The sequence below is a fragment of the Lygodium microphyllum genome, chromosome 29 (assembly GCF_053477565.2).
Source record: "Lygodium microphyllum isolate KBCC chromosome 29, Lygodium_microphyllum_v1.1.10, whole genome shotgun sequence".
Classification (NCBI taxonomy): domain Eukaryota; kingdom Viridiplantae; phylum Streptophyta; class Polypodiopsida; order Schizaeales; family Lygodiaceae; genus Lygodium; species Lygodium microphyllum.
The window spans coordinates 20,186,632-20,209,847 of record NC_141163.1 but is presented as its reverse complement, the minus strand read 5'-3'; the positions used below and the strand labels follow the sequence as shown (position 1 = coordinate 20,209,847).

At 42.0% G+C, this 23,216-nt stretch overlaps 1 protein-coding gene across 2 annotated transcripts in view; it reads left to right on the top strand.

Moving 5' to 3' along the window:
- Positions 1–9,764: 9,764 nt before the first annotated feature.
- LOC148010432 (uncharacterized) overlaps positions 9,765–23,216 on the top strand; it is a 150,419-nt gene continuing 136,967 nt past the window's right edge. The window contains exon 1 of one of the 2 annotated variants that reach the window (XM_087671383.1): positions 9,765–10,024. In XM_087671383.1, the coding sequence (XP_087527509.1) occupies positions 9,938–10,024 (87 nt within the window). In that variant the 5' untranslated portion in view covers positions 9,765–9,937. The remainder of the gene's footprint in view (positions 10,025–23,216) is intronic. The other variant, XM_087671385.1, reaches the window with a different exon arrangement.

Sequence of the window (23,216 nt, the reverse complement as noted above, 5' to 3'; positions counted from 1 at the left end):
AAGTCTAAACGAGCATAGGTGAAGGGATAAAGCAATTAGAAGGGAATAGGGAAAGACAACTTTGGCAAGATACCTGGTCATGTAAAAAAGGGGATGAGTGCCCAAGGGACTTAAGGCTTGTATATAAACCAAAAAAGTAAATGAGAAGCTCATTCTTTAGCGTGTGGCAAAAGTGGTCTCGTCTTCTCTCCTTCTTGCTTGCTTGTATGTGCTTGAGAAAGGGAGTTTGAGGGTGTGAGTGTGTGAGGTTGAAGGATCTAGGAGTAGAAGCTCTTCATCATCTCCTCAATTTTTATGGGTTTGGGATCTAGGGCAAAAGTTGGGCACCCTACCCATCTTTTTGGCTTTGACTAGTCCTCTTTCGACTTTTGGATACATCTTAGGCTAATTATATCTCTTCTAACCTAGAGTGAATAGAAGTTTTGTGCCTACAGCCTCACATCCATTGTGGATCTTTCTAACTCACTCTAGCATATGTTACAATTTTCATAGGAGTATAATATTACATAGTAATAATTCACTTGCAAGAAATAATTAGAATACATCTTTATTACATGTATATGACAATGTATAACACATTGCAAATGATAGCGCCTAAATAAATATAATGTAATTTGACCAAAAAAAATCTATTTCAAAATAATTCTAGCATTTCAACTTGCACGTTTCCAATTTGACTTGCCTTAACTTTTGCATCCTTTATCCTTTAAGGTTAATATTAGCTCCTTCTAGATAAGTGCCAATCATTGGTGCTAAGGATTGTAGATAGCATGCTCTAGCTTACACTGTAGATGTGGAATACTCATGTGATTAGGATTTTCTTCTTAGGGGAGTGGTGGTGTTTGTGAGTGAAGAATGTTACTTGGTATTCATCACTAGTTGATGGTTCAAACAATGGTTGGTGAGACAGAAAGCTACTTAAGGGCTTATCGTTACTAACTTGTTACACTCAACTAGTGGTTTTATGGTTGGATAAGCTTGAGACTGGTCATCGATGTTGGGTTTTAATAGTCAAGGATGGAAGAGTCATTATTGAAGGATACACAATGGTTTAGGATTCTTTGCACCAACCTCATGTGTATTCTCTCCCTCTACAAAGATTGGTAGTCTTCTTTTCTAGTGCGTAGAATATAGAATGTTGGTTTGGGAGATGGGAAAAGCATCAAGAAAGCTTAGAATATACATCCATATTTAAGGACCCAAACCATGTATAGATCATTGTACAAATATTATATGAGTGCACATGCATACTTAGGTAATTACTTAGATAGAGGATAGCTTGACTAGCTCATCTAATGATGTACTTGATGAGGCAAGGGAACTCAATGGTTGGGGATGGGAAGAATTGTCAATATTGAGGAAAAGGATTCTTAGAGAGAAGAAACACCATTAGTGGAATGGAAAAAGCATTGTATCCAAGTTAAGTGATTTTAAAGAACATGGTTTGTAGTGGTTGCAATTGCATGTGGTAGTTGGAGAGCTTAGTTTCCCTCTTAAGTGCCATTTCTACCTTACTTTCGTTGTTACTATGATGGCACTCATGTGAATGAGAAGTAGAGAGAGAAAAGTTCAAGTGAATTGAGGAGATACGTCTAACCATAGGTGAGTCCAGCTCCATAGGTATATCATGCCCTTGCAAATGTGGGGAAATTAAAAGAAGGACTAGGGGGTTAAAGATGAAGCTAATCAACTAGGTATACCTAACTCGAGAACCCCCAAGTGCAATGGAGTGATTGCAATTTTATATTACACTTTTTTTTGTGAATGAATGTGTAAGGGCCATACAATCATTCTTCCAACCTTATAAGATGAATAAAAAACATTAAAATAAGAAGGTTAATCTTGGTGTTGATTCTGACTCTTTATGTTGTTCATGCATTGAGACATATCTAAAGAGTGGTTGAAGTGCAAGCCTCAATACTAGAAAATGTTGTTGTTGAAGGATCTTAGCTACCAATGAGAATTGGAGTTCTTGGAGCAACACTCAACTCTCATTGGAGTGACCTAGCTTCATATATTGGCAATGGAACCAAAATGTCAAGTTAAGCACAAGACATACGAGACTTGGACAAAACTCCTATTGTTTCACAATATTCAATGCTTGTTGACTTAATCACCTCTCACAAGGTCAACTCGCATGCCAACCTCATATATCTCATAGCCATCTACTCTCCTTCTACTATCCTAAGCAAGCAAGAAAGAAAAACAACTAAAAGCTTGCTATAAACTCACATTCTCACCTTTGCTTGTTGCAACCCAAATGGCTCAAAGTTATGTCAATGGCCTCAAATTTTAAACATGGGTCCTTTGATCCCCTCCCATTACTCTACATGAATTATTTGCACCTTAATCACTCTAATGAGAAGAGAAAAATAGAAAAGGAGGTATGGCAACCTCAACCCTAACCCCACCTCTCACCCTCCAAGCTATGAAAGGAGACAAGGAAGAATAGAACACAAAGAAAGAGACAGTCTTCACTCTCCAAGTCCCTCACTCACTCCCTCATTCTCACGCTTTTATTCCTACTCACTCTCCATTCGATAGACAAGAAGGTAGGATGGAGGCAAGAAAAAGAGAGCTTTCAATTTACAACCTGAAAAGATAACCATTTTCAATATAAAACCTATGTTTTGATTTGCTACTTCCTCTTTGACTTGACTTGACTTTTGTATCCTTTTTCCTTTAAAATTAACACTACCCCCCTCCTAGGTGATTGCCAGTCCCTTGGTGCACATTGTTGTAAGTAGTATGCTCTAGCTTATATCATAGACATGGAATGCTTTGAGTTTCAAGATATTGTAATTAAGGAAGTGGTGGTGCTTGTTGATGAAGAATGCTACTTAGTATTCGTTGGTCATGGTGGTTGGTGACAAAGCTACTAAAGGGCTTATCATTGCTATCATTGCTACACTTGACTAGTGATTTCCTTATTGGGTAAGCTTGATGGTTATTGGTATTGGGTCGTGGAGGATAGAAGAATCATTGATAAGGGATACATGATGGTTCAAAATTCTCCACATCTTTTGTTCTTGCAATGGGAAACCTTGTATGCACTCTCTGCAACCATGAGGAGAATACTACTCTTATTTTCTAATGCATAGGATATAATCTATGTTTGGGAGATGAGTCAAACTCTAGGAAACTAATAAATATTGGAGTGTTGTCCCACACTTGAAAACCCAAACCATACATAAGTTCTTGTGCAAATATTATGTGATTGCATGTGCACGCTAAAGCAATTACTTAGGTAGAAGACATATCTACTACTTCTTTGTAACGATGTAGTCAATGAGACAAGCGAGCTCAATGGTGGAGGATTAGAAGAATTGTCAATGTTGAGGAAAAGGGTGCTTGAAGAAGATAATGGGAAAACACAATTAGTATATTTGACAAAGTGTTGTATCCAAGTTGAGTGATCTTAAAGGGGAGAGTCTCTAGTGATCATAACTGCATGTGGCAATTTGAGAGATTGATTTCATTCTAAATTGACTTTTCCATCTTGCTTTTATAGCTACTATGATAGCACTAAGGTGAGTCAAAAAATAAGAGAAGAGAGAAAAGTGCAAGTGTCTCAATGAGATAGGTCTAACTTTAGGCAAGTCAAGTCCCCTGGGTTTATCCAACCCTTGACCTACCCTAAGGAAGTATGGGGAATTCGGAAAAATGGCAAGGGGTTAGAGATAGAGCTAGCCACCTAAGGCCACTTAGTAGACCTAACTCAAGGACCCCTAGGTATAGTGTAGTGATTGTGCATACATATTTACCTCTTTCTTTTTTGTTAAGGCCAATGGAAAAACAATAGCAACAAGCAAGAAAGCAAGCAAGCAATCAAAGCAAGTAGTAGATTCACCTTCTCACCTTTGTGTGTGGTAGTTTGAATGCCTCGAAAGCTTATTAACAGCCTCATGATCCAAGCATGGTACTTTCAATTTTCTCTATTACTTTTTCATAATAGGTCCATTCCTTGAGTGCTCCAAGAAAGAGAATAAATGTAGAGAAGAAGGAGATATGGCAGCCTCACCCTTAACTCCACCTCTCACTCTCCAAGCTATGGAAGAAGAAGGGGAAGAAGAGAAGAACATAAGGCAAGAGAGAAGCCTCACCCTTAACTCCACCTCTCACTCTCCAAGCTATGGAAGAAGAAGGGGAAGAAGAGAAGAACATAAGGCAAGAGAGAAGCTTCACTCTTCAAGTCACTCCCTCACCCTCTCACTCTTGATGTGATGCATGAGAAGATGAGATGGAAGCAAAAACAAAAGAGCTCTCAAAATTTGTGGATCCAAGAAATAAGGTACTTTATTTACTTTTTAGCTTTTATACATGGGTTTGGGACTTAAGGTTTACACCAAAAGTTGGACACCCTACCAATCTTTTTGGCCTTTGACTAGTCCTCTTTTGATGTATATGTATATCTTATGCTAATTCTAATCTCTTCTAACCTAGAGTAGATAAAAGTTTTGTGTCCACAGCCTCACATGCATTGTGGGTCTTCCTAACTAACTTCAGAAGATATTACAATATGCAGAGGAGCAATTGTGACTTTGAAATAACATTACAATAAGAATGCAATGATAAGAAATAATTGAAATAAATTACAATCACATGTTGTGGAAAACAATGTCTAAATTAATATAAAGTAGCCCAAAAGAATAACCCCTTCCAAAAAAATGTTGAAATTTTAGGCAACACGCTTTTGCTTTGACTTGTCTTGACTTTTGTATCCTTCTTCCTTCATGACCTAGACAATATTGACCTACTCATAGGTTTGGAACATGCTTTGTGGATTGCAAGATTAATAGTTATGAACAAGATGATGACCTGATGTGACCGTAATTCACTTGTGGGCTAAAAGGTTTGTCACCCCTTGAGCTCAAAATTTTGATTTGATCCAAAATGTGCTTACCTTCACTACTTCCAAGAAGAGTAGAGAAGAAAAATATAAGAAGAAGCTTCTTCTCCATGGTTCCACACACACACACACACTCTCTCTCTCTCTCTCTCTCTCTCTCTCTCTCTCTCTCTCTCTCTCTCTCTCTCTCTCTCTCTCTCTCTCTCTCTCTCTCTCTCTCTCTCTCTCTCTCTCTCTCTCTCCAAAAAAAAGAAGGAAAAAAGCTTGGCTTGTGGTGAAAGCAAGAGGGAAAAGATGAAAGTAAGAGCTCAAAGATTGCACACACAAGAAGGAGAGATTCTATTTATTATAGCCATTATATACAAAGGGTTTCATGGGTGAATATACTTAACCATTGGTCTCCTTCAAGTTTAATCATCCTCTGTTTTATATACCCTTGGTTTTAGATTTGTAGTACTGGCTCTTTACATGATGGACAAACTTGTTTTTCGTTGATCTATATGACTTGGGGTTCTTTGTATTTACACAATTAGAACCTCAAAACCTTACACCAACAACTTTGGTAGATTTTGTAATTTGTATGGGGTGGGTAGGACTCTCACTTTTTACAAAAAACACATCAACACAAGGTATAATAAAACCTAGATGACAAACAAGGGACATCTTACTTGCACCATTTTCTAGTATAAGATATTTAAAAATCATTTTTCAAAAATTTATTATTATGATTTTTGGAACCTTCTTGAAATTTCAAATAGCTCCCTCTTTCTTCAAGTTTGCTTCTTTTTACCTATTGGCTTCCCTTAACTTCTTTAACCTTGGTTTTGATTTCCTTTGACCAACTCTTTGAGAAAAAATTCCTATATTTTTTGTAGCCTTCTCTATTTGGGGTTAACATATGGAGTCCCTTTATAGAAACTTCTTGATTTAAAAATCCCCAAAGTTGCCTAGAGCAACCTCCCCAAAATTGAAGTGGTTCATGTCTCTTAAAAACCTAGTTGATAGATTGCCAAATGGGTAGTTAGATGCTAGGACCATCATGATGAATACATGGATTGGAATAGGGAGAGGACTAGAAGGACCCTATGTGCAGTGCTTCTTTCAAATGATTCTCACAAAGGGTATATCTACTAAATTTGAATTGACTTCCATAGGAAGAGAAGAAATAAAAGGAGGAGGTTGTTGTGGAAGTGGAATAGAGATCAAGCACAATAATGCAACCTAGGGGAGGTGCCGATTGAATAATCTTCTATAGAAAAACCCCATAGGAAACAATACTAAGTTGACCCTTTTTGATACGTAGAAAATGCTGATCTATTTTAGCCAACAAAAAGGTTGTCAAATTAAGCTTAACCCCCTCTAGGATTCCGATAGATGCAAAGAATATCTCTTGAGACAAACACGGATGCAAGCTTTCCTGACATAAAGTAGTCCTAGAAGAGTTGGCATAACTGCTTCCATAAGGGAGAGGAAATATGTGCCACTAATACTCTTGAATAGGTGTTAACCTTATGTGCTACAAAAGGAGTAGAAGTCTCCTTCTGCAACAAGGCAAGGATCTCTACAGCAATAAATGATTACCACTAGGCACAGGGGAAGCTACAAAAGGCAGGGAATAAGGCCTCATTGATAGTAAGCAGGGATAAATAGAACCAATGGCCATAAACCAAGCGTGAAATCTTCTTGTAAGTCTCCAAAAAAAGAGTAATAGAGCTTCACATCCATTGGAGGGAACTTCAAGCCCACAAAGAGATGAAGACCAGCCATGTGAATATAGTTAGCATCCAAAAGGAGGGAATAACCATGGATTGGTAATAGTACATATAGTAAATCACAAGCAGGGGTGTGGAAGAAGATGCCATTTAGACCATACTAGATCACCTACATGCACACACAAAATAGGAAAAGAAGAAAGTATTCCTACAAAACCCACACATATCACCATTGAGACAGATAACAAGGAAATAAATCAACAACAAAAAACAAACTGGACTAGACCAAACCTCCCTAAGCGGTCCATATCCTATGAAAAATTCAACATGACCTGCACACATATGCAACCGAAAGCTTCATGCTATGCAAACATATAAGAAACCAAAAAACTTGTAGATAAACACTCAAAAGAAAAAAAAAGTGATGCACGCTGTATCCAATACATAATCCAGAAATTAGGACTAAACCATAGGCTTGGACCATGAAAATAATTGTAGACAAACAAGATCGATGTCTCTGACCAACAAACCTCAATCTTTGTAAGGGTATGGCGCATACTTGTGGTGGGATGAAGTGGGTGGATAAAAACAACACAACTCATTTTGATTAAATGAAAAATAAATCATAGTTCATTATTAAATTATCCCATTAATACATGGTGAGTCCTATTCACATCCCAACTCTTACTTAGACTGACTTGACTGAACTGGACTAGGGGTCTCTACAAATGTAATTCATTTTAAAAAATTAAATGATCTGTGGCACAAAGAATGTGTATGCGTGACTTTGAAGAGGTCATTATTATTTATTAGTTATAATTATATGTGTGTTATGGTACATGTGAAAGAGGGAACAAGAAAAAGAACCCAGTAATATGTGCACACCCGCAAGGTTTGATCTGAAAATTTGCACTTCTAAACAAGTCGTAGAACAGAAAAAACCATGCACAAAAACAATAGGTCAACTAGTGACAATCAGCCTCTTGTAAGGTACGAAATAAATACCAATACTAATACCATGGTAAAATATAAAAAGAAGGGAGACAAGGAAGTGTTTGTCACTTGAGTGATCATGTGTTCAGATTTTGTTTTTCCTTTTCCTTGCGTTTTTCTATTTTTAATTTTATTTTGTGTGGCGTTTGAATTCATAGAAATTTTAGAATTACGTATTGGATTGTATTCAAAATTTGGTTTTTAGATGTCATGTCACATTTGATGTGGATAGGACTTGAATTATTGATCTGTTGATGATTTGTTTTCCATTATGTTCTTTCATGATCTATAGGCATTAGTGGGTAGCTAATAAGTGGTTGTGTAGCATATGGCTACTTCACATGTAGCTATAATGTTGGGTCTTTACATTATGTTTATTCAAACTTTCAATGATACATGATCATTATTTCAAAGATTACTTTAGATAGTGCTATTGGTAAGTTTCTTTCAATCTACTCGCTTAATGCTTTTCTTATTTTCTTTCCAATGATTATTAAAATGCTTAGCTATGCATAATCCATATTTCAAAAGTTGATTTGGATTTCACAAATTGATAGCCTTCTTTTAATCAACTCATCTAACACTTTTCTTAATTTCCTTCAAATTCGTATAATGTCTAAGATGGTGCACATTTTTATATATGGTGCTACACCTCATGCTTGCCAATGAGAATAAATCTATTGTATTATGTGCAACACCTTTTAAGTAGTTATCTTAGCAATAAACTTGTACATATGAGTAGTTTCCATCATAAAATTTTCATATGTGTTCCTTCTTAAAAACCTTAGTTTTTCTAAGATTAACACGCCAGAGTTGTTGTACTTAACATGAAAAGTATGCTTTGCCAATCTTGATGTTGATAAATTGTAATAGTAATTTTGGCTTGTGAGCATTTTCAATAGCTTCCCAATTTGCATGGCCATCTTGAGCCTGTGTAAAACTTAAAATAGGATCCTACCCCACAATAGAGTAGGATAACTAGAGAAGTCATCTACCCAAACACTGTGAACCACACCCCCTTCTATTTGTGGGAAAGCAAGATGTGCCATACTTCACAATACACATACACAATTCACAAACAAAACAAGGAAATATCTATTTCTGCTAAAGAACTAGGCATTTAATAACAAGGCACACTCTAAATATTATAGGAAGGATTGGCCACATTAAGCCTAATAGGTACATTCTCAAGAATGTAGGAATATGTATATATCACAATGTCACATGTAACGTCTGATTTGGACATAATGGAATTAGAGGATCACATTAGATTATAAAATTTAGGGTATTTTTTAATGTCCTACTTAAGGGAGGTTAATAGGGCTTTGACTATAGTTAATTCCTTTGGATGACATGTTGATTGCTCCCAAGTCAAAAAATACCAAAAGCACCCCTTAAAATACCATATTTTGTTAGACTTTCCGAAACACCTTTGCCATATTGACATTGGCAACAATCTTTAGTTCATATTTAAAAAAAAAGCTCAATAAGAATATAAACCTTCTAAACCTTGTACAATTTGGAAGTCTTTTTAGAACTCTTGTAGAGTCTAGACCTAATAGCGTAATCTTAAACCATAAACCCTAAAGTCTAAAACTTCTTAACATGAAAGAATTATATGATAAAAGAGAGTGAAAAAGTTTATATGTTCATGTCATTTCACTTACCATCTTTATGTGTTTAGGGAGCTAGGAGATGTTGCCTAGCTAGGAGGTTCTACTGCTGTACAGTCACTGATTGAGATCTTGAGTGTGCAAAGATTTTATCACTACATTGAGGTTCTACTATTGTACAGTCTTGCTGATCGAGATCTTGAGTGTGCAAAGATTTTATCACTACACACTGAGATGGGTCTCCTCCATAGCTAATTGTGAGTTTAGAGATTGTTATCACAGCATTGAGATGGTTAAATGCCTATACAAGGATCTATGTGAGACCTTTCAAAGGCATGTGGAGTTAAAGATTGAGGTTCGAGGTCTATAGTTGATAGTGTGCATGTGCTTAGAGAATCCAAGCCATCTTCGAGCACAATGAATGTTTACTCTTCACTTGGCGCTAGTTTCATCAAAATGGAGCTCTTTTACTTGCTATTTTGATAACATTTTGTTATTGTAGGATATAATTATCGTAATTTCTTCCATAGAAACACTAAAATTTCCTTCTAATGCTTATTTCAATACGCAGGCTAAGCTTATGATAATAGGTTATCACGCGTTATGCTAAAACTCTTAGAAAGCAGTCCTCACTGTCCTCACTTGCCACGTGCTACGGAAGGCCATCCCGACAGGAGGAGGAGGACGCAGAAGAAGAAGTCGACGACGACATAGTCTCGCGTCTCTCTCTTTGTGTCGGGAAGAGCAGACGGACAAAATTGTTCGCAGCCATGGCAAATGACGACCAAGACCTGCGTTATTTCTTTGAGGCGGTGGATGTAGACAACTCAGGATCCATCAATGAAACAGAGCTTCAGGTATGCTGTCAACAACTATTCGATCATCCATTTTTAAAGCTCGGATTTCCCAGCCACCAAAAGAGGAGCAATGCAACATTTTACTGGGAGAGCTTTGTATTCTTACGGTTAGATAGGGATATGGCTTCACCTCATCACACATTTAAGACCTTGTATCCTTTTTTAAAGCCAAAATTTGGCCGATCCAACATTGATCGCTGAAAAAGAAGAGATGGAAGCAGACACTTCTGCTCTTCGAGAATCGAGATTATATCGTATAGGCGGGAAGCTGGAATCACCTGACTCTTCGGAACCTTATCGCATCTGATCTCATCAGGAGAGTTCTTCTGAATCATGAGAATCAGTAACATCCTATACCGTCGAAGTATCAAGCATTATTTGCTGTTCTCCCACACCTCAAATCAACGGAGGGTGAACCCATGGCTATCACTTGAACCAGTTCGCATATATCTGCTGCTTATAAACATGCGTCTACTTAGTTCTTCCTGAAAGGGGAAAACCACGAAACGAAAAGAGATTACCCTCAAGGCAGGAATCATATTGGTCCAGCAGGTCACATAATTCATGCGAATCATGCTTAGCCTTTGTCACATAAGTTTGGCCATTCACTAGTCCCATAAGTTTGCTCTCTCGGTCATGCGAGTTGTGCTGCTCCGAAAATTAGTTGCAAGGCTTGCTGTCTTTTCAAAAGGATAAGACGGAAACACGATTTTGCTTGAGGAAGAATTTCTATTTTGATTTAGTGAAAGGCTTTTTTGGGTAGGGGAAGATGAGCTATAAACCCAAGGAAAGTGTCATATGCTGTGTTGACTTAGCATGCTTCATCGTGTGTCGTGTTTCACTAGGCACACTGTCTTCTCTTCTTGTTGATAGTCATGGCCTTCCATGCCCAACTACCTTGCGTTGGCTGTTTGTCTTGTTATGCATATTTATTTTTAAAGCCATGCGAGCAACATTTCTTGCATTAGCAATATCCATAAACATTAGAAACAGATTGTAGATAGTTTAAAGCCAAACTTATGCTATTCCATGTGTTATACCTTTTGTGTAGCCCATCTTAACCTAAATCGTTTAGCAAAATTTGGCACTTTGCCCTTTGCGAGAGACAAAAATTAGGTGATTATCTATCAATGAGATAGCTTAATTTTTGGTGTGAAGTTGTGGGTGTTTTTGAAGAACTCTTAACACATTTTGTCTCCCTTTTGTGCCATAAATGTTGACAAGGCTCACAATGAGAAATCCATTTTTTGTTCTTGATGTTGGCCAAGGTTGTGTTGGAACATATGTTTGTGTCTCAAGAGAGAGGTCCCTCAACACCCCTTCAAAAGCTATTCAATCGAGGCTAAGTCCCTCTTTGGGGTGCTCTCCTTTTTCCTACATTGTTGCAAAGGAGTAGACCCTTGTTGACATTTATTGCAAAGTATTGTGAAATATTCTTCAAGTTGGGAGTAATTGATGACTTCTAGTGGACTAGGGTTTTTGCAAGGTGGATTGACAAAGCATGTAAAAAGAAAGATCAGTGTAGTAAATTGACATTGGGATGAAACTAAGTTAAGAAGAATATAAAAGCATAAGGAAGGAAAAATTGTAATAAGTCAGCCTTGCTAGTACCCTACACCTCCTCTTCTAGCTACGCCAACTTCTAGCTGCACTTGTCCCTCTTCTTGCTCCTTGTAGCCAACTTGCTCCTCCTTGCTAGCTAGCCCTCATTACCATTCCAACTTTTCTTTTCTGCTTGTCTACCCATTTGCCATTGAATCAACTCTCCTCTGCATTGGTAGTACTTTTCAAGGAGTGTTTGTGCTCTTCTCCTCAATTATCCCTTCTGCGCAAGCTTTGGTGCGTGACTAGCAAAGCTTAGACAATTCAGTAACATAGAAACTTGCACAACAATGAGATGGAATAACTTGGTTTGTGAGACCCTCATAGCCCTCACAACCGTTACTATCTTGCAGATCAAGTTCAATCCTAATGCAAGCTCCACATTAGAAATAGAGTGGGGGTTGTGAATGTGTAAGACTCTCTAGCATATCGATTGGCAGGTGACACTACCAATGTACTCATTGAAGACACGATACTAATAACTCTCACAAGCATCCATGCAAGGGTTATGAAAGTAATCCTGCTAGGAAAAGAAGTTCAAGGGTTAGCTTCAACACTAAGTTATCTTTAAGGTATTGTGGTCCTTTCAAGATTACTTATCAAGAAGATAAGTAGCATGCCCTGGGAGCTTGATTTACCTTCGGTGATCGAACTTCATCTAGTGTTTTGCGTGAGTTGTTTCAAAGAATGACTAGGGCAAGGTGAATTGATACTTCCGATTGAGAAAGTCCCACAGCTCACGGATATTGCTTGTCACGTTCAACTTGAAACCAAATGGATTCTTGATTATAGGACTAAACAATCTCATCAAACCATTTATTCCAAGCATTTGGTCAAACGGCTAGGGCAAGGTGAACTGATACTTCCAATTGAGAAAGTCTTGCAGCTCATGGATGTTGCTTGTCATGTTCGACTTGAACCCAAATGGATTCTTGACCATAGGGCTAAACGATCTTGTCAAACCATTTATTCCAAGTATTTGGTCAAGAAACCGGTCAGAGGTGGAGGTTACTTGGGAGTTGTTACGTTCATTGAAGAGTCGTTTTTGTTAGCAGTCATGTTTGTCATGCCTTGTCATCTCCTGCCTGTGAGCCTCAGTCTGAGTCAGACGAGGACATTAGGAGCTTTGACATGTCTGTCATGTGTTATGATGGGGGAGGCTAGTCACTCTCGACTGGCTGTTTTAGGTTGTGTATTTCTTTTTGGCCTCTTTTAGTGGGCAGCCACTGGCTGCTCGGCCACTTTTTGGTCACTGTTGTGGGGCGTCCATTTTAGGGCATTTTTAGGGTTTGCGCCCATTTTAGGGTTTGCGCCCATTTTAGGGTTAGGGTTAGGGTTTGTCCGTTGCCTATTTATTGGCAGCCCCCCTCCCCACTTGATCACTTGTCTTCTTGCAGATTCCGACACTCCTCCCCCCCCGTGGTGGTGGTGCCATCATCATCAGCCTGATCTGGTGCCCTCACTGACGCTGTGGGCTGCGTGCAGGGACTGATCAGTCCATTTCAGTGTATTCAGCATTCATTTCAGTCAGTGCAGATTTCTCTTCCTTATTTTCTGCTTTCTCTCTCTCTCTCCCTCCGTGTTCGTATTCCCTCTTCCGCAACGCACTCACACATGGTATCAGAGCCGAAGGAGAGTACACGGAGCTGAGTTTTACGCGGGAGAACACCCACAACTTTGCGTTTGCTGGTCAAGACGTCTCCAACAGCTGAGGCGTCACCTTTTGCACCATCTCCTTGATCAGGGCGGCCTGTTTTGGTGTCACATATTTGCGTTTGCTACTGGCGCCTTCTCCAGTGGCTGCCACGTCATCACCAACCTCTTCCTGCTTGCGTTTTCAGCCTGGGCGGTCCTCCTCCAGCTGGGCGACACTCCTCCAGCCTGCGCCTTGCTGTTCTGGCCGTTGTTCCATCTTCAGGCAGCTCTTTTCCTGCTGGCGACCTATTCCCAGGCTGCGTTTTGAGGCAGGAGGCTGTTTTTCTGTAGTGACTGTATCGTTAGCATTTGCGTTTGACATCATCCTTGCGTTCTGTGCAAGGCGGCCAGCTCAGGAGCCTTTGGTGTTTGTGTTTCGGCACCGGCAACCTTCCCTTGTTGTGTTTTGGTGTTTGCAGATATGGAAGATGTCTTCTCATCAGTTTACAGGTTTTGATGACTCAGATGATGAGCTTTTGTCTCGACATTCATCTGAACGGAGGCGTGATTTCTATCACGAGGACCGTCGTCCGGAGTCTATTCCTCTTTCCCGTCCCCCTTCTATTCATGTATCTCGGCGATTCCCTTCCAATGGGCCGACGATGCAGCCTTTGGTACCCCCTGTACAGGTACCCGTACTTCCTCAGCTGCCCAAAGAGGACCGGTTGGATGGCTCCAACTTTTCTCTATGGTCCTGCAAGGTGGAGTGTATCTTGGACTCCTTCGATCTTTGGGAGCTTGTTTCTGTTCCTATTCCCCGGCCTCAGGTGGATCCCGCAGATGGGACATCTATGGATCATGCAGACTTATGGAATCGGCTCAATTCTAGAGCCCGATCTTTCCTCTTTCTGAGTTTGCAGGATTCTGTCCTTGTTCATGTTCACAGGTTGAAGACTGCAGCAGACGTGTGGAGAAAGCTCGCGTCTCTCTATCAACAGAAGACGTTTGCCCACCGGATATCTCTCGAAAAGAAGTTGCGGATGCTCGCTATTGATGATAGTCCTTCCATGAAGGACCACATCAACAGATTACAGGATATGAGGGATGAGCTTGCATCCCTCGGTCGGACGATATCTTCTGAAGACATGGCTATGATTCTTTTGACTCAGCTGCCATCGCCTCGGTTTGATGTCTTCTACACCAGCCTTCTTACATCGAGGACCCGTGAGAAGCTTCTATGGGAGGAGCTATCCCCGCTTGTCTTGGAGCATGACGAGCGACTCAGAGAGGTCAGTGCTAGTGGATCCGACTCCACTAGAGCCTTTGTTGCAGGTTCGGGAGGACAAAAGAAGAAGAAGAAGTCAAAGGCTAAGAAGAAGGACAGTTCTTCAGGCTCTGACTCAGATTCAGAGAGACCGAAGTGCCCACACTGTGGGAAAGGGACACATCCCGAGGAGAAATGCTGGAAGAAGTACCCTCACCTTCGTCCGGGAGCGAAGGGTGGATCTACATCAGAGCCTTCTTCTACCTCTACACCCGCTGTTACCCATGAGTTAGTGTTCCTTCATATCCATGCTTTGGAGGAGGATCCTTCTTCTGTGGTTGCAGTGTCTTCTGCGCAGCCTTGGTTAGTGGACAGTGGTGCTTCGAGTCATATGACTCCCCGAGGTGATTTGTTACAGGATCTCCGTCCATCAGAGGGTTCAGTCACTGTTGGTGACATTTTATCGGTGCCTATTAGTGGTGTTGGCACATTGCCTTTGTTTACAGACCGACCTACGAGCTTTTTTTCACAGGCCCTATATGTTTCGGATTTGGGCCTTCCCCTCCTCTCAGTTTATGGCCTTACGAGGCTTGGCACATGCGTGATCTTCACGGAGCATGCCGTTGTTATTGAGGATTCTTTTACAGGAGCTGTCTTATCTACAGGTTGGCAGGAGAGCGGGCTTTACAGGCTCCATTCCCCTTCTTTGATGCAGGGTCCTCCAAGGCAGTCTATTGCTACACCCATTCCCGCTTATGCACCTTCTATTCCACAGGTTCCTTCCCATCCCCCACCTTCTCCTCCGGTGGTTCCCTCGTACCCCCCATCCCTTTCAGAGGGGGACGATCTCGGTGATGCGGCTGTGGATTCCCTGGCCCCTAGTGTTTTAGAGGGGGCTTTCCAGGATCGTGAGGAGCTCCTTCAGCGGCAGTCTACATCGACGGACTTCATTGACATTGGCATTCCTCTTGCCACCCCAGGATCTATTTCTTCTTTGGCCTTTAGCCACATCCAGGATCTGAGAGGGGGTGTTAGCAGTCATGTTTGTCATGCCTTGTCATCTCCTGCCTGTGAGCCTCAGTCTGAGTCAGACGAGGACATTAGGAGCTCTGACATGTCTGTCATGTGTTATGATGGGGGAGGCTAGTCACTCTTGACTGGCTGTTTTAGGTTGTGTATTTCTTTTTGGCCTCTTTTAGTGGGCAGCCACTGGCTGCCCGGCCACTTTTTGGTCACTGTTGTGGGGCGCCCATTTTAGGGCATTTTTAGGGTTTGCGCCCATTTTAGGGTTAGGGTTAGGGTTTGTTCGTTGCCTATTTATTGGCAGCTCCCCTCCCCACTTGATCACTTGTCTTCTTGCAGATTCTGACACTCCTCCCCCCCCGTGGTGGTGCTGCCATCATCATCAGCCTGATCTGGTGCCCTCACTGACGCTGTGGGCTGCGTGCAGGGACTGATCAGTCCATTTCAGTGTATTCAGCATTCATTTCAGTCAGTGCAGATTTCTCTTCCTTATTTTCTGCTTTCTCTCTCTCTCTCCCTCCGTGTTCGTATTCCCTCTTCCGCAGCGCACTCTCACAGTTTTTTCCACTTTGTTCTTGATGATATTGTCGAGGACGACATTCATTCTTAAGGGGGGAAGTATTACATCCTTGGACATTTGGATAGACACTAGTAGTATTAGTTATAGTGGTCATGAAGTGACTTAGTGCGAATACAATAAGAGCACTTCAAGGTTAGGGCAACTGAGTCCTATTTATAGGATGCAAGGCCCTATTGTGCACACAATTTTGTGATCATAACTCTTGGACTTTTGGCTTGTTTGCTGATGCATCCACACACTGGAACTGTGTGGGTTGGTGGGTGTAAAGAAATACCCTAACACAGAAACATAAACAGAAACCGTATGACAAAGCACAGATTGATAAAAGAACACAATTAGGATTTGGTTAACTTAGAGACAATGAACACAGTGAATGAATGAAGTGATATGACTATTGAATATACGATGCTCATGCAACAAACACACTATGCGGTGAATGAATACTAAACTTCGAACTTTTGTATCTCAAGGATCAGGGCAGGGGTAATGAGCTGGAGAGTATGTCGTACTTTGAATGGATTCCAAATCGCAGCAAGGCAGTCTCCGCTTTTTGAACACCAGCAAACACAATAGTGAGAAGCTGGATCTGATGCAAATAGCAGTGAGGAGAGAGAAATACTAAAAACGCAGGCAACAGGTGAGAGAAACTAAAAACACAGATTGCAGGAGAGAGAATGAATAAAAACGCAGACTGCAAGAGAGAGAAAGACTAAAAACGCAGACAGGACAGCTTGCAGGAGAGAGAATTACCAGACGCAGGTAGAACAGCCTGGTGACAGCTTGCAGGAGCTGGCGATTATTGGAGGAGAGAGAAAACTGCCAGTTGACAGCTGCGGCAGCTGGGCGATAGCTTGCAGGAAGCAAATGCAAGGCTGTGATGACTTGGCAGGGTGTAGGGCAGCAGGTTTGCACAAGAACAGCAGTCGCTTGGCTGGAATCAACTACAAACTACGTGAAGAGGGCTGGAAATCAGGCGCCAACTAATGGAGACAGCAATGGATAGCTTCGGCTGAGATGTCCTCGGTGAACGGGGTGTGGGCAGCAAGCTAAAACACTTGAAATCTGCAAAAACGAGATTAGGGCTGAATGGAGGGCAACACACCTATTTATAGAAAGTTTGGCCCCTCCCAAAAGGGTTTGTGTATGTGGGACACAGAAACTCTCTAGGATCGCGTTTCTTTTAAATAAACAAGGTTTCCTCATTAATTAAGCGTGTTTTTGGGCTGTTTAAGTAAAGCTAATGCATTTTTAGCTCAACGGTGGTATGGGACTCCATCTCTTGGGATGTGATCGTGACTTGGTGTGTTGCTAGCTTCTAGGCTCGGGGGTGAGCTTGTTTGGCTCTATGGCTCGAAGGTGAGTCTGATGTCCAATACTGGATATAGCTTGTGTCGTGTCTCATATGTGGGTTGGATCCTAGGTGGATGTTCATCTATAGTATCTTAACATGAAAAAAGGTGATTACAAGAAGTAAAGTATATGATCTCCAAGTTCTCCTTCTACAAGTTAGTTTATTTTTGGTGCTTCATCTTTTAGTCATAAAGTTTACTATTAACATTTCAATCTCCAATATTTCCATTTAATTCACAAAATTTTTCAATTGCATACACTCCAATTCCATCCACACCTAAGTTTAAAATCGTACCCATCCGACCCTTGTGATGAGATGCTCTAAACATAAAAATACAATACCAATCGTACAACAAAGCACAAATTGATAACACAAAACACAGTTAGGAGTAGGGTAACTCAGAGACAATGAACATAGATAATAATGAAATGAATGATTGCTGAATATGCAATGCTCATGCAGCAAACACTCTATGCAAAGAGTGAACTCTGTACCACAAACTCCTATATCTCGAGGATTAGGGTAGGGGTAATGAGCTGGAGAGTGTATCGTATTCCAAATGGATCCTGAAATGCATCAAGGCAATTTCTGGATGTTGAACACCAGCAATTGCAGCCGAAGAAGGCTGGATTTGATGTAGATGGCATCACAGGAGAGAGAAAGACTAAAAAGTAGGTGGGGAGGCTAGGAACAACAGTTAGCAAGCTGAAATCAGCTTTGAATAGTGTGTGGTGGGTTGGAAATAGGTGCCAGATTGTTGTAGATAGCAATGGCCAGCTTAATGGCCTTAACGGTACCGTCAAAGAGAGCCCTATGCTCAACCTTTGCTGTGGAAGCTGCCACAATCTCCTGCTTATGGCTTGATCAAGAAATGGGAGTTGTGCCTAAGAAAAAGAGGTAACCGCTATGGGAACACCGGGTATCAGGATCTCCGGTTTAGTCAGAATTGGTGTAATCCTGCAAGCATAAACCATATCCATAAGTTAGTTCATAATGAAAAGTACACCGCTAATATCTCCACACACGAAGACAAGCAATCCAATGTGACATCCTAGGTGCTGAAAAATGCTGACTAAGTACACTAACTGAGTATGCTAAATCTAGCCTAGTATGAATCAACCAAGGAAGCTTCCCTACAATAGATTGATAGGTGTGTGTATCGAAGGGCTGACCTAGGATATTCTTCGATAGATGGACAGTGGGATGAAGAGGTGTGGCCACATGCCGAGTCTGATCCACGCAATACTATTCCACCAAGTTGAAGAACGTACTTCTGTTGAGACACAAATACTTTCCCTAGAACAAACTACATCCATCCCCAAAAAATAAAATAACAGACCTAGGTTAGTCATGATAAACGCCGTCCAATGTAGCGCGATCCTAGCGCTTATCAGTGGCGAAATTGATGCAACCACAAGCTTGGATCTTGACAATGGGTTGTTTCCTACTCTAACTCTCCCAACTACAAGATGTTTGGTGAGAAAAATGTCATCTATAGGGGCCATGTGATGTGTAGCTCCACTGTCCACAATCCAAGTAGGAGTAGAACTGCTCGATTGTGATAAGTGGGCCTCTGCGTGACTGTCTTCTTAGAAAACAGCTCATAGATATGGATGTGATTTGCATTTGATGCCTTTAAAGAGATGATGTGGGCCTCTACAGACCAATCAGATAAGCTCTTTGGTGTTGAGAATGTTGTCAATTGTGATGGCTGAGCAGTGGTAGTGTGAGACCGAGCTTTCCACCACCACCTTGCTTCCCTTGCTGGGGTGCAGGGGGTCTGAGACTTGGATTTTGGCTGTGTGCCTCTTGCCTTTGATCGACACTCGTCGTCAAAATGGCCAGCCTCCTGACAATGTTAGCGACATTTTGTCACCCTGGTTTAAGAGAGGATTGACTGTTCGCTTGGGTCTCACTAGATGAGGTCTCAGTGGAATTTCGAGATTTCTTACCCTTTCCTTGTTGTCCCTTTTGAGAAGTGGCAACAAGGGGCCTTGCTACAGGAGATGCCCCATGAAATTGACCAAACAACCTAGCATAACACAGGAGCTGACACTTAAATTCATAGAATGTAGGCATAGTGGGTTGAGAGATGGCTTGCTGCACAAAGTTAAAATATTTCCTTGGCAACTTGTTTAGGAATGGTGTGACTTGGTCATCAGGGGACTTAGGAGTCCCCGTTGTCCCGAGCCGCATAGTGGTCAGTCAAGTGTGCCCAACACTCAAATGCTAAGTAGAAATGTTGAAGCTGAGAATGAAACTCAGGTAGTAAGCCCTGCATCAACTCAACTATAGCGGAGGCATTACAAGCCTTCCTTGAGCGGACGACCTTGTATGGAACAAGTGCGGGATCGGGTCGGGGTTCCAAACCCTACACAAGATCCCATAGGTTCAGGGAGTCTAAGACATGCGTCATCAAATTAGACCAGGTGGTGTAGTTAGATGCGCTAAAACGAGTCTTGTCATTAAATGAATTCTTGGCAAATGAGGAGCTAGAACCATGAGATGTCGGTGGAGGTGGATAAGTGTGATGTGGCGGTGGATAAGATGGTGGAGGATAAGGAGGGGAATAAGAAATAGGATAGGCAGCAATAGGCTGCTGATGTTCAATGAGTTCTTGCTCTTTCAACTAGTATCAGAACATGTTTGCTCAAGCATTCCGACTTGGTTTGTGACTCCTTCAACTTCCTATCGATTACCTACACTCATTCATTGGGTCTCCTTCCCGGCAGCCATAGTCGACCTCTGCATCCTCTGTGAAGGAAACTGCTAGGGTTTGCACTGCGGACATAGAGTGTACGACCACGACAGAAACACAAAGAGAGAGACACAGACACAGAGGGCAAAACTCAAACCCTAAACGCAAAACTCAAAACTCAAAACACAAAAACTCAAACACAAACAGAAGAAGGGAGAGAGAGAACACAACTCTGAAGTGAATGAATGTTGTAAATGAATGTAAGAGTGTATAGTGTGCTCAAGGGCAGAGCAATGTCAGAGTGTGACGTCCACTGAAGACGGATCCCAAGTCTGTGACCACCAGTCGGAGTGTTGAATAGTGAATGGCAACCCAGAAGATGGGAATAGGGAGGGTACACCCAACACATCACAAAACAGTACAAGCTAACCCATCCACTCAGGGTGTCGATGACGAGGAAAAATAGGTGATGAGGTATCCATGTGATGAAGAAGAATGGTGGTGTGGTAACAACAGCCGCCAGTGGAAACAACTTAGGATTCGCGCAAGTGGTGCTCTGCACAATGAGATGCAAAGTATGCTACATGCTGAAGAATGCTCATGCAGCAGGTGCCACTTGGACAGTGTCCCTCGTGGAAAAATTGTTCACTTGCCCAAGGGCCCTAGTACAAGGATGATGTAATCATGCAATGCAAAGGGTAAGGTACAACAGGGGGAAGAAGCCGATATCGAAGACAAAGTGCTAAAGCCGGTAGAATACCAAGAAGGGTAGAAACCCCCTCTCAACCTGGATGTAGATGCCGAAAAAGGAAGAGGAGCATGATGTCAGTCTTCATATGGTACCGAGAACCATAAGGAATGAAAGTAGATGAAGTGGATGAAGCACCCCGCTAGAAGAGTAAGGTAGAAGTCACCGCCATGATAGCATCGAGAGAGATGCTACACAATCCGCCTCAGGAGGGGAAACCACCGGAAGAAGAGCAAGCACTCCTAGGATGATGAAACCATGAAAGGAATAGTGCGCATCCCCACGTCTCTAGCCTAGGGAGGACTAAAGAAATTTGCAAGTTAGCCCTACACTAAAAGACATAACCCTGCAAAAGAGATGAGAATCTGCAAACACAGAGATTAGTGGTGAGATGCTCCAAAGCAAAATAGAACAGAAAGAAAATCTAACTCAAAATAAATGCAATGAATGTATATGTGTGAGCAAATGTAGCGGAAGACAAAAAAATGGAAAAACTAAGGTAATGAATCCTATGGGCCCGACTCTAAGAGTGCGAAAAATGAATGCTAGATTGACCTAGGTTATCCGAAAGGACGTAGAGGCATGCAAGTCGAAGAAGGTGGCTACCATCGAGTATGTCCAGTAGCAGGGCTCGGCCAAGGGAACGCCTGACGAGGTGGAGAGGAAGGTGAGATGGATGCATGAAGTGCAATGGGATCGGAATCTGTAGACCAATCAGCCAATCCCTCAGGGGTAGTGAAAGAGATGGGCGCTGAGGCTGTACTCGAGTCACATGTCCAGCAGCAGCAACAACGGGTGCTAAAGGAGCAGATGAAGTAGGAGCGGAGGGCGTAGCCCCATTGGACTGTGCAGTCACAGCGGTCTGTTGAGGCTTTTTAGGTGGAAGACCTTGGGCCTTGGAGCGACACTCCTCGTCCACATGGCTTGCTCTTTGGCAATGTGTGCAAAACCGGTTTTTCTTAGGAAGTTGCTGCCAGATATGTCTAGATTATTTGGTTCCATATGAGAAAGAGGAGTTACCCTTTGATTGGCTTGCCTTTGCATCTAGCGAGTTCTTGCCACTAGTGGTTATCCCTCTCGAAGAAGAGGCAACCAACCCCCTTTGCTGTGAATAAGGTTGTAATGAGGATTTTTTTGTGGACTTGATCATACAGCCTCGCGTAACGCAAAACTGGCACTCAAAACTTGTAGAAGGTTGGCAATCTAGATTAGGAGATGATGTGTTGAATGAAATTGAAGTACTTGTCGGGCAACTTATTCAAGAAGAACGCAACCTGATCGTCATCTGACTTTGGAGAGCCAGTAGTGGCCAACTTGGCAAGTAACCGCCTATAGTCAGCCAGCTTGACTTTCAGATCATCCTCTTCCTTAACAGAGAACTCTTGAAGCTCAAAGTCGAGATTGATGCGCCGAGTACGATCACGAGCCACATAGCGGTTGAGAAGGTGACTCCAACGCTGTGACGCGAGCGGGAAGTGTTGCAACTGAGAGTGAAACTCAGGAAGGAATCCCTACATCAGCTCAACATTGGCTGTGGCATTGCGGGCTCTCCATTGACGGATGTAATCAGGGCGAGCTAGTTGAGGGTCCGGCATAGGCTCTAGACCAATGACGAGGTCCCAAAGACCCTGAGACTCAAGCACTTGTTGCATGAAATTAGACCAAGTGGTGAAATTTGACCCGTTAAAATGTGTCTTATCCATGAAGGCATTCTTGGCTGTTGCAACAGGAGTGGTGGTGCTCGGAGATGGATAGTGTGAAAAAGTGTAGTGTGAGTAGGATGGTGGAGTGGAGTACACTTGGGAATGGGCCTTAGAGTGCCTACTAGGCATGCGTGTAGGTGTGCAAGGTGGATCCATAGGTAGGGATGGGTTGACTAGGCATGGACATGGTAGCCACATGAGGAACCCAAGGAGGTGGGACAGGAACACGGTGAGCAAAAGATGGGAATCCCTGCATAGGTGTAACCCAAGGAGAGTGTGAAGACGCACCATAAGCTGAGGATGGAAACCCCTGCATATGAGTGGTCATGGGAGATATGAAGCTGGGGATAGTGAGGGGGATGCCCATCACAGTCGTCCTAGGAGTTATGGGTGTGCTCATGTGCTGAAATGTGAGAGGCACTGTGTTAAAGGGTGGCATTCCCCCTAATGAAATACCATGGTGCAGAGAGGTAGAGAATGGGGTGGAGAAGGAAAAGGTGCTAGGAGCGGAGATGGACGATCCAACCCCTAGGGTGTGTGATGCAGATGTGGAGTGTAATCTAAGGTTTTGGAAAGATGATTAGAGGT